We start from the raw sequence: 12,668 nt of genomic DNA on the forward strand, positions 1-12,668 counted from the left end.
TATTTGACGCACTTGACCATTTTTTGACGAACTGGGGACTTCAATACTATTACGTCCGTTGCATTCTCTTTCCTATTTTCTTACCATTTTCGCGTCGTTTTAGGGTTAGATTACGCAAAATTAAACAGTGTACGCGAATTTAAACAGTTGTCACCTGGCGTTTGGGTTAGAGTTAGGTACGACAGTTGTCACCTGGCGTTGGGGTTAGAGTTAGGTTTGGGTAGGGATGTCATTATGTAAATCTAACCCTAAACCGACGCGAAAATGGCAAGAAAATAGTAAACAGAATGCAACAGACGCAACAGCACTGAAGTCCCCAGCTCGTCAAAAAACGACGCGAAAGGTACACCCTCCGCGTAACATATTGACGCATGGTCAAGTGCATCAAATATTGACGCCATGGGGTGAGGATGGGTTGGTAAGTTTGAAAAAAATATAACTTTGCAAACATGTCTGAGGATAACACATTATCCGCGTCACTGCAGTCACGTGATTTTAGTCTCGCGGATGCGATTCATAACAGATGTGGAAGAGAAGACAATGCTGAATAAAGTCGTAATTTTTATTATTTTTGGACAAAAATTTATTTTTGATGCTTCAACACATACCTGGCTGACCCACTGATGTCGCATGGACTGCTTTGATGATGTTTTTTTACCTTTCTGGACATGGACAGTATACCGTATGTAGATTGTCAATGAAGGGTCAACAAGGCCTCGGACTAAATCTAAAACATCTTAAACTGTGTTCTGAAAATGAACGGAGGTCTTACGAGTTTGGAACGACATGACGATGAGTCATTAATAACATTATTTTCATTTTTGGATGAACTATCCCTTTAAAGTACTGAAAATATGACTTGTACTATATTTTGTGCTATATAAGACTCACAAACCATCTCCTACAATTGTTTCAAGCAGATGACTATTAAAAGAGTAAAATAATTTCTGGCCAAACCTTTCTTTTAAATTAACATCTTGTGCTGTCATTATTTCCTGCATTTGCTGATTTTTGCTTTGTATTTTCCTCTCCATAGGGATCTCTGTCGAATTGGCGGGACCCTGCCGGGCCACCAAAGGAAGAGTATAGGAGATTCACAAGACATGAAACAACAAATGAGCCAAACTCTGCCCATACGGGTTTGACTGATTAAAAAAAACACCTGCCGAGCCTCCGGGCTAATAACAAATTCCCGTTTGAAGAATAATCCCTATTGGGACAATCCATAGAAAGCCGATGGAAAATTACCGGAGCTGACTAATGCTTGAAACCTGGATACGATTTGGGACGGCTACGTCGCACCCCACCCGAGGACCCGTGGAAAACTATGGCGTGTCCAACGGAAAACCGTATTTGCTTGATAGGCAGACTGAGTATCGGGCACCTGGGGAGAAGTGGGATAAAACAACACATGTTAATTGGAATGTTGTACGATGGCGCCTCAGGCAAACGTCTTTGTTCTTTCCTTCCTCTTTTTCATGACTTTCCCATGTTTACACTGAATTTCATTACGTGGATTCAATTGACGACGTTTCTACTTCTCAGGTTCATTTTGCATGTGTGCATGTGTTTCTCTAATGGCAAAGAAATATCTCTCTTCCATAACTCAAATCCCTTCCACCATTTCCTCTTTGCCGTCTTTATTTACAGAGGCCACAAAAAGACGAGACGGACTCGAGAATTATAAGCTAACTGTAATAATGTTTAAAAAATGAAATAAATGTAGGCCGGGACCGTTTGATGTTGACTTGAGGATATTTTGCCACTCTTTATTCCCTCAAAGACCCGTTTCTTCTGATCTCTGCTTCATATTGAAGAAAGGACGACAAGAAGAGTGGAGGGAGACGTGAAAGTTTCAAACCAGGCAGAATGGACTGTGGCTCTTAGTAGGCGACGAGAACATTTTCAAAGAACGGGACTTCTTTAAAGGAAGAACTTTAAACTTTTAAAAAGGGAATTATGGCTCAAGAAAGGTGTTTTATTTACCTCTTGTTGTATTTTCGTCTTCCATGAAACGTTGCTGAGAGACTTTTCCTCATGGGGGACATCAGACTGTGATTTAGGAAATATTGTTTCCCCAACCTATGAATAAGGGGAAAATTGTGCTCTTTGTATGTGTGTGTATGTATGTATGTATGTGTACAGTATGCTGTTTTATGCTTGAGCGCGTGTTACAGCTTTACATGCATGCCATATTCAAAACTCAAAACTATTCGAGAGGTGAAACAGTGACTCGAGAGCTGTTGGCTGATGAATACTCCAATTATTGAATTCAGTCTGTTCCAGTATGCATAACTGTGTAAATAAATATGCCCCATAACAGACAAAGAGTCAACAAGATGATTATAATGCCTGATTTACATCACCCACAACAGCAAGGCGAATCTTTTCAACATACAGTGTAAGCATGCAGTGAATAAGCATTTCTACTGTATTTAAAATAGTGAAGCTTTTAAAGTAACAAACTACATTTTTAATGCACAGCGGTGTAGCATGCCAAAATGCTGCATTGCTGGTTTAAATGTCACATTGCACATTAGCTTAATGCACACTGTATCAAATCCTCTGTTTCAATAAAATACCCTCTCAATCTTCGAATAATATATACATATCTCATATGAAGCATTATGGCATTCAGTTTATTGTAATGAATCAGTTCTCATATGGATTCATTGGTATAAAAGATGCACTGTTCTCTGTGCAGCATTTTACGTGCAATTTTGCAGTTTTAGCTATATAGAAATACTGTATAATTAATAATTACATATTTATTGCAACTTTAATTTATATAGTTTAAAGGATTAGTCCATTTTCTTAAATAAAATCCTAGTGGTTTGCTCACCACCATGTCATCCGGGATGTTGATGTCTTTCTTTGTTAGTTTGAGAGGAAAATGTGTTTTTTGGGAAAAACATTCCCGGATTTTTCTCATTTTAATGGACCCCAACACTTAACAGTTTTAATACAGTTTAAAATTGCAGTTTCAAATGACTCTAAACGATCTCAAACTAGGCATAAGGGTCTTATTTAGCGAAACGATTGTCATTTTAGACAAGAGAAATAAAAAATGTGCACTTTTAAACCACAACTTCTCTTCTTCCTCCGGCTGTGTGGCGCGCCAGCGCGACCTCACGTAATGACGTCGAAAGGTCACGTGTTACTTATATGAAACGCACATTTGCAGACCATTTTAAACAATGGCATTAATTAGTATCATTCAACATACAACAACGTCGGAACGGTCTTCTTTCTCAACACTTGTAAACACTAGGGCGTAGTTTCGATATTCGTTTGATGACCTCTTGACGTAATGATGTATTGCGTGAGGACGCACTGGCGTGTCACAGGACCGGAGATAGACGAGAAGTTGTGGTTTAAAAGTGCATATTTTTTATTTTTCTTGCCAAAAATAACAATCGTTTCGCTACTTAAGACCCTTATGCCTCGTTTGGGATCGTTTAGAGTCCTTTGAAACTGCAATTTTAAACGGCATTAAAACTGTTAAGGGTTGGGGTTCATTAAAATGAGAAAAATCCTGGAATGTTTTCCTCATTTTTTCTTGACTGAACAAAGAAAGACATCAACTTTTGAATGACATGGTGGTGAGTAAATTATCCGAATTTTTTTTTAAGATAATGGACTAATCCTTTAAAGCCTAATTGATCTTTAATGCAGATAGTATAGAAAGTGTGCTGTAATTTGATATGGTTTGTATTAGTAGCTTGACTGTCCTTTTGTTTCTTTGCAGTGCATTCATCCACCAGCATTCAATTATCTAAAAGTTTGCCAGCTATATAACATACTGTAATCCCTTTCGAATCACCAGTGCTTATTTCTTTACGAGCAGACTTGGAAGTCAGTTTGTCAGTATGATCAGAGCTTCTCCATCTCTTGTGTATCGCGCTGATTTCCCAAGTCAGATCTCCCTACGCGCCGAAGCCCCACGTTCCCAGCGCTGCACAAAAGCACGTTTGATCTTTCCAATTACGCCGGCCGATCTGTGCGAGCCTGCAGATTGTAGAGAACAGCTTGGCTGTGGAATTGGTTGCACATCAGGCTTTTTTACTGCTGTAGTTATTCGCCCAGCGGTTGGAGATCTACTGTAGTTGCTGTCTCATCAGGGGAGAGGGACTGTGTCAAAAGTGCAGTAATAATCACTGAGCGTGCACCCTCATTAAGAGCGTGTGGTTGTTTTGTGCGTATATGTGTGAAAAGACAAAGGAGTGTGTTTGAGTGGGTGGTGGAGAAACATTGCGAGAGTTTGAGGGAAAGGCAGATATGGACAGAAGAAATGAGATTGTCTCTAGCATCTGTGTTGTACAGCTAGCAGAAGAGAAGCGAATCGTGGCGTGTAACTGCGAGATGAAGACTCGGGGGGTTGTCAGAGAGACATGACGGCACGCTGCAGAAGTCGTAGTCTGACGTATAACTAACATTCTCTGGACGCGTTTGTAAGTGGATGCTGTCAAGACGTGCTCGTCGACTGTCGGCTCGAGCTTGAAATTCCAATTAGATGGACGTGGCAGATTCGGCGTGTTTACCACACTGAAAACGGCTTACAGTACCTACAGTATTGCTCTAGATGCGAGAAGTATTGAGCCTGTGCTGACCTCTCTTAGTTCTCATGGTGTTTACAGCGAGGGGAAGCCAATTCTTATGTTGTCTGAAAATATGGGTGGTGCTTGCAAAACGCACCACTTGGATGCTAAGAGATTCTGGGTGGTTGCCAGAGTGTTGCTATGCAATATTTCACTTAAAAAAAATGCATATTTTCAACATCACCAGGGGAATCCATTTAATCAGGTATTTATAACTCCAATCTGTACCATTTTTAGTTAAAGGGCACATTTCACAAGACTTTATAAAGATGTAAAATAAATCTTTGGTGTCCCCACAGTACGTATGTGAAGTTCTACATAGTAAAAAATTTGCTGTAATTATGCAGCTGGTTGCCAGTAACTTACTGTAGAAGATAAAGACTGAAAATATTTCATGTTCATTTAACAAACTGTTGCAAGTAAATAACATAAATGTAAAATCTACAGTAAGTTACTGGCAGCTAGTTGCCAGTAACACCTAGTAATACTGTTATTTCTACAGAAATTTTACAGTGTAGCTTAAAATAGCATATAGATAATTTATTATAACATGTTAAAATTGCCACTTTGTAGGTGTGAGCAAAAATGTGCCATTTTAAGGTGTGTCCTTTTAAATGCAAATGAGCTGATCTCTGCACTAAATGGCAGTAGGGTGGTTGGATAATGCAGATTAAGGGACAGTATTATTCCCTTCTGACATCACAAGGGAGCCAAATTTTAATGACCTATTTCTTTCACCTGCTTTCAGAGAATGGTTTACCAAAACTTAAGTTACTGGGTTGATCTTTTTCACGTTTTCTAGGTTGATAAAAGCACTGGGGACCCAATTATAGCACTTAAATGTGGAAAAAGTCAGATTAAACATTTACTAAGGAAGTGAAAAATCAGTGTTGAAAAATGTCTCCCTGCCTCACTCCGAATTTTAATAATGATTTACAAGTGGAGCTGTTAGGGATGATTTCAACCCGATCTTAAGGCATTTTGTGGTTTAGTCGAAATTTTTATTTATTTATTCAAATTCATGGCCACCATTTTCCTCTTTTTTTCACGCCAATAAGCACGAATGTCTTTTTCGTGTCACTCAGCATTAATTTATATTAGTGCTGGGCAAAGATTAATCGTGATTAATCACATACAAAATAAAAGTTATTTTTAGCATAATAAACAAGTGTGTGCTGTGTGTAATTATCATGTATATACAAATACACAGACATGTGTGTTTATATATATATATTTATTAATATTTTTATATATTCTATATTATATATAAATTTAAAAGATATATATATATATATATATATATATATATATATATATATATATATATATATATATACACATATATAAAACATTTCTGAAATGTATATATGTATGTGTGTGTGTTAAAATATACATAATAATTACACACAGCACACACACTTATATTTTACAAAAATGAACTTTATTTTGTATGCGATAAATCGCGATTAATCTTTGCCCAGCACTAATTTATGTATTGTTTGTCATGTCCCCGAGAATGACTTATTTTTGTGTCCTTTTATGTATTGGTTTTTCAACTTTTTTTCTATTTTTAAACTATTTTCACTTGGGTTTGGGGTTCGATTTGGGGTTTGGGGGATGTCTGAAATGTAAGAGTAAATAGTTCTACCACCAACCCCGAGCGACAATTGTAAAAAAAAAAAGGGAAAAAATTGAAACCAATACATAAAATTACATGAAAAATTATGTCCATAAACATGAATAAATAAATCAAATATTTTGTGATTATACAACAAAATGCCTTGAGATAGGGTTAATAATTTGGTGGGAAATATCAGTTTGACATTTGTCATTTCACTTTAACCCATAATATAAAAACTATGTAAAGTAACCTTCAATTTCATGTTTCAAACCAACCCTGTATCACGAAATGATGTACGTATTGACGGTTTCAGCAGTAACACCATAAACAAGCGGCTGTCGCGGTCTGCACGTAACTTCCGGTAAACTCCGCTAAGAATAAATAACAACAAAGTTCTTTAAACGTAGTTTATTTATATAACAATAAAAAACCCACACAGATTACCTAGAAATCCAATACATTTGTTATTTTCGACGAGGCTTTTGTTCAAGAGATCAGTTTAGCAACTAGTCAGACCATTAAAAAAACGAAACCGGAAGTAAAGTTCGGATCCAGACGTGTATTGCGTCAGCGCACGTGTGTCCGATAAAACTGTCTATTGTCACATATTGGTTTAATAAACTGTTTTATCCTTTTTTCAAACCATCGTCGCTTCGGTTTAAGGTTAGATTTGGTGTTTGCATTACGATGTCACTTTAAGTACTGGTTTATACTATTTTTTCAGATTATTATTTTTTTTATATTTTCTGACTTTTAAACCATTGTCGCCTGGCATTAGGGTTAAAGATGGGTTTGGGTAAGGATGTCATTTTATGTAAATCTAACCCTAAACCGAAGCGACAATGGTAAGAAAATAGATCAAAATAGTTGAGTAACCAATACGTGACAATGACACGTAAACAGAAATACGTGATACGGTCACGTAAAAACGCGGAAAAACGTGACAGTGTCACGGAAAAGATCCACATATAGGTACGTCATTTCCTGATACTGGGTTGTTCAAACAGAGATGGCAATAACAAGACAAAAATTACAGACGAAAGCTTTTATGTTCAGTAACCTCCATTTTTGTTTCAAACAGAGATGGCGATATAAAGGTAAAAGCTACAGACTCCAGCCCTTATGTGCTGAAATGTGCCGTACGTGTTCAAATTAAGTCAATGACACTGAGTGCAAGCAAACCCTCTTTCTATGTAAATTAGGCATATAAAAGATTGCCTTTTATTCATAAACTCCGTGCTATGCTGAGTGCCCACTGATGGCAAATTGGGTGCCATCAGTGGGTGCTATTCATTCCAAGTAAATTCCCACCTAAGGGACAGAGGTTTCGAAAACCTAATAACCCCAAACACGAACACTAATAATAGCAATGTTTGCCCTAGCAAGCGCTATTAATTACAATTCTACACAGGCTCATGGCACCGCATAATTTTCTGTACCATCACACCTCTCTGTATGGATTAGATGATCTCGCTTACAGACCGCTCTGCCCCATTGATTTCCTCCCACATACGCGCAAGAGAAAGACGGTGACAGCTTTACACTGTATCTCCTGACATTCATGCTCCTTCGCAAGTGTTTATCCGGCATCAACGTGGCGAGAGAGAGTGCAGAAACAGAGGCGGAGGTGTAGATATGAATGCGTGTTGCTTTGTACTTGTAAGGACGGACTGCAAGTTGTCACCTGCCGCCCATGTAAAGGTGACTACATTCAAAGACACTACACAGAAGAGATCTGGATAAACAAAAGACTAACCAACACAATAGTATCACAGCACTCTCTTAGGGAAACTGTTATGACAGCCCAGCATTGACAGTGATGGTTTTTAGCTTGTTCAAGTGTGTGACATGTTTTAGAGCTGCCCGACAAGCATCTTGTAAGATCTGAAAAGCTTTGTCAACACCAAACAGCATTTGCAACCTATTTTAAGGTGCTTTTCAAATATATTACTGCTTATTATTACTGAAATTGCAAATGTATCATTGTATATTTTTGTGTATTATTATTATGATAATCTTTAACAATAACTTGCATGAAATCAATGTACAATACTACAGTGTTTTAACTACAAACTGTCATTCTTTTATAGTGTGTGTTGTTTTTAAACAATGGACAGCATGCAATGATAATTTTCCCCCGTCTGCCAAGGATTTCTAGAAATTTACGGCTCAGGTGATTGGCTCCGAAAATGTTTCTGGAACCGAGTGCCCATGAAGCAAAAATGGCAGCATCCAGATTGTGTACATTTGGGGCTGAATGTACCAGATGAGCGACTGAAATTGAGATAAATTGGATTGCTAACAAATAGCTTTCTCCAGGTGTATTTAAACTCTGATCAATCATTCATAATAAGACCGGGAATGTGTGTTAAGAATGTAAATAGGCTTTATTTCGACAACGTATCATAACACCCTCACATGTCAGAATAATATTCAAACATCACATACGCTTTTCTTTAGTCAAAGTCAAAGCCTCATGTGAGCTTCTTTTCTCCATCAGCAGGGCACAGGGTGAGCTGACCTGAGACCAGCCTTTAAAGCCACATTTAATGTCTGTCATTTATATTTATAGGGCACTTTGACTTAAACACCCAGTGAAGCTCGGCCGCCTTTCACTACCCGCCTGAATGACTGAGTGACTTTCACCTCAGAAGGGCGACCATCCCCGGTATGGACTTTGCTAAGTGCTCGTGAGCAGGTGAATGGCTTCCGCAGGCCAGATAAACATTTCTTTACTGCAAAACGTGGTAAATACAAAGGACAGATTAGGGTCCTTCTGTTTGCTGATAGGATTTTGGTGGTTCAGGACCCCCTACTGCCATACCCGCCAGCAAAGCCAGATTGGTAATCAGAGGAGAGAGGCCGGAATAAAGAACCAGCTGGAAACTCATGCATTATATTTGACGTCAAAATACAGTAAGGCTATAGGCCTGTTGAGAGCACAGGGGGTTCTTTTCAGGGGCCTAATACCCACACCAGTGCTCAGGGCCCCGTTGAGAAGACCACCCTGCTCAATTCGTATCGACTTTAAGAAAGTAAAGTGGCCCTCAGGAAATCCTCCACCGGGGTCCTTTTAAGGTTCTCAACCCCCTTCTGCTGGCTACATACTGTTTTTCTCCTGGTTTTGCTTCAAGTTTATTCTTTTTATTTAAGCTGTAAACTGACATTTGCCACCTGAGTCATTTCGACACAAAGGTGGACCATACACTCTTTCATGATGATGAAGTCATACCAATGACCCCCTCCCCACCACCACCACCTTCCATTTGTGCTCTTATCTTCGCCTTCAGCGGAGATAAAAATAGCATCCACTCCTGCCTCAGTTTGTTTTCCAGCATCAAGAATGGTGTAGAATACAGTACACAGTAATATATGGACCCACATGCAGACTAATGATTTCCTTCGCTGCCTATAGGCACCTGCCTTCTAACTGATATTGAACCTCGTGAAAGATGGGAACGTCTTAATTGGAGACTCGATTTGCAATTAATTTCAATAAATGTGTATTCAAATCACATAAGAAAATGCATAAAAATAATCAATCAAAATTGAAGCGTGTACGTTCTTTTGCTGTTGACTGTCATATTAGTAGTAACTTTAAAGAGTAACTAAACCCTAAACCAACTTTTTTTAGTTACTGATCTGTAAGATTGATGCTTTATTAGTGCTGTTCATTGATTTTAGTAAGTTTTTTGACATTTGGATATAAAGTGTTTTAATACTACAATATATGGTGTAAAAACGTTTAAGTGCTGCCCTCTTCAGGTTGAACGGTGGCTACTGCAGTTGAATTTTCCTATTGGATGTTGGGTCCAAAGAATAACTCGTGACGTAAGCAGGTTCAAGCTCACCACGCCCTTGTTACAATCTCACCACACACTTGGTGCGAGCTTAGTTCTTCCCCTCTATCTCTATCTGCCCACTTTTCTTGCATTTTTCAAATATTGCCAGTGGGTGGAGTCAGGCTCTGACCAGGGGTTTAGTTACGCTTTAAAAAGAGGGCGCTTGCTCTCAACTTGATCGAGGGTGAGAGGTGCACAAACACGCACGAGACAGTGAATGCAGTCCGGTTGTTTCAAGCATTACAACAGAAAGCCCGCCTCTCCCCAAATTCGATTGGACAATGGAAAAAACACCTATGACATCGGGCAATTTTCCGCTTAGAGGGCTCCTTCAAAAACGCGTGGCAGCCAAAAGTGAGGCATTTTCTACACAGTCTCACAAAGGTTTGTGATAAAGTCATGTACATTTTTGAATCTTTTTTTCAAGTTTTTCGTGATTGTATAATGAATTTCTGTTTTCGTGTGATTATCACATATTGGTTACTCAACTGCTTTTGCCTATTTTTAAACCATTGTCGCTTCGGTTTAGGGTTAGATTTGGTGTTTGCATTAGAATGTCACTTTGTGTATTGGTTTGTACAAAAAAAAATGTATATGTTGCCTGGCATTAGGGTTAGTGATAATCACACGAAAACAGAAATTCGTTATACGATCACGAAAAAATTTGGAAATTCGTGATAATATCACCAAAATAGAATCAAAAATTTACGTGACTATATAACGAAATTTCGTGAGACTGGGTTGGCATTTTGCGCAGATTAACAGTGCGCATAACGCTCACTGTCCATAGAAAACATTCAAAAAGGCGCCCGCCACTATCATAAATGCGTTCTGTGTGTTCGAACCCTAAGGGGGCACTACTGACTATTAAAAGCACAATGTGTAACTTTTAGAAGGATCTCTTGACAGATATGCAATATAATATACATAACTATATTATCAGTGGTGTATAAAGACCATACATAATCTATTGTTTTTATTACCTTAGAATGAGCCACTTTTATCTACATACACCGTGGGTCTCCTTACATGCAAGTTGCCGTCATATTTTTACAGTAGCCCTAAACAGGATTCGTCCCTACGTTGTCTCAGACGACATGTTTGTCCCATATAGACTGTAAAAAAGATGGACCACAATGCACCACTTCCTTCCATTGTAATGAACTGACTAAAAGAAAGTCAGTTTGGATCCAGGGCATGTGAAGAAAGAAGCCCGGAGGCGGAGCCGTGATATCAAACTTCCGCACAAACGCTTGCTTACTGTAAGGTAAGTTAATAAAAAACTCATTTTGTTGGTGTGAAAATTAATAGTTAGTTATATCTTCAATCTTCCCTCAAAGCTCAGAGAGTCCGCTCAGAGAAGCTGTCAATCACAAATGTCAATCACAACGACACGCCCCGATTATATAGCATCAAATTACTAGCTAAAATGTAACATATCACAAAAACGAAGAATTACCTTAAAGGACCAGAATTATCTTTTGAAAATTTTTATTGGAAGTCTAAATATTTTTTTATTTTGACCCGAGCCCCGCTTGTTTGCATGTAGAGGGTGGGGTTTATTACTCATACTGCATCCAGCCACCAGGGGGCAATTAAGGAAGCCAGCAGCTTGACTTTTCAGTATGATGCACACCCGGTTTGTCCTGTGGCAGCTACTGTAGCATCTCATTGAAATTGGGGTTTTCTCACCACTAGATGTTGTTAACAAACTCATACTGTACCTTTAACCACTATCAACCATTTTTTGGTTGTGTGGTTCCATCAGTGGCGGTCGGTGACTTCTTTTTACAAGGGCGCACGATGCGAAGTTCATCACAACATGTATGTAGCCCGTCATGTGTGTGGTTCGTCTTTCAAAATATGTGTTCGGCGCATCAAGTGAACATATGTCTCGTCCTGGATCCCGAGGACAATGAGACAAACAGATCCAGTTCCAGTAAATGTGAAAGTCGGCACACCTCTGATCTACTGGCTGTTCTTCAACGTGATGCCCAGCTGATGCCTGACCCGCTTAATCTCCGCTTAATCTCCGCTTAATCTCCTTATCCGTTTCAATGTATGTATATATATATATATATCTGCCAAGGGTTTTTCCCTCCTAGGACTTTTTTTTACTTCCCCGGCTAAAAATCTGGGGGGGGTTTTCTCCTAGGGGGGTTTTCAACCCGGGGAGGCGGCCTTCTTGGGCTTAACTTCTATACGTTACATTAGTAATACGTTCGCTTATAATGTTGATTTATAGCCGCAGCAAATTTAGCTGCTTGTGCTATCGTGTATTATGTTGTGCTATCTGTCAATGTTCTGTGCTTTCACTGCTTATATTAATGTAAAGCTGCTTTGATACAATTACCAAATTGTGAAAAGCGCTATATAAATAAAATTGAATTGAATATGTGCATCACGTGTATTGTCAAAATAAATGACTGCTGCAGCCACATCTACAGGGTTTACGATAAAAAAGATGCTCGCGTTAGCCAGATACTCGCATAATCTCATGTGTAATCAGAGTTTACTGTTAAGGGAGTGTCTTGCGTGTATTTTGTGAACATGAGCATCTCTTTTATCATAAACGGTTTCGATGCGTGTGCAGCAGGCACTTATTTT

The 12,668-nt window shown here is 38.7% G+C and overlaps 2 protein-coding genes across 3 annotated transcripts in view; one reads left to right on the forward strand and one right to left on the reverse strand.

Annotated features, from left to right (window-relative positions):
- ephb3a (eph receptor B3a) overlaps positions 1-2,338 on the forward strand; it is a 44,303-nt gene extending 41,965 nt beyond the window's left edge. For both annotated transcript variants that reach the window (XM_055202827.2, XM_055202826.2), the window contains exon 16: positions 1,037-2,338. In XM_055202827.2, coding sequence (XP_055058802.1) covers positions 1,037-1,145 — 109 coding nt within the window. In that variant the 3' untranslated portion in view covers positions 1,146-2,338. The remainder of the gene's footprint in view (positions 1-1,036) is intronic.
- Positions 1-12,668, reverse strand: part of mfsd8l2 (major facilitator superfamily domain containing 8-like 2) — an 80,430-nt gene that overhangs the window by 40,524 nt on the left and 27,238 nt on the right. The gene's annotated exons all lie outside the window — the stretch shown is intronic.

This window comes from Misgurnus anguillicaudatus, chromosome 2 (genome assembly GCF_027580225.2).
Source record: "Misgurnus anguillicaudatus chromosome 2, ASM2758022v2, whole genome shotgun sequence".
Taxonomy (NCBI): Eukaryota; Metazoa; Chordata; class Actinopteri; order Cypriniformes; family Cobitidae; genus Misgurnus; species Misgurnus anguillicaudatus.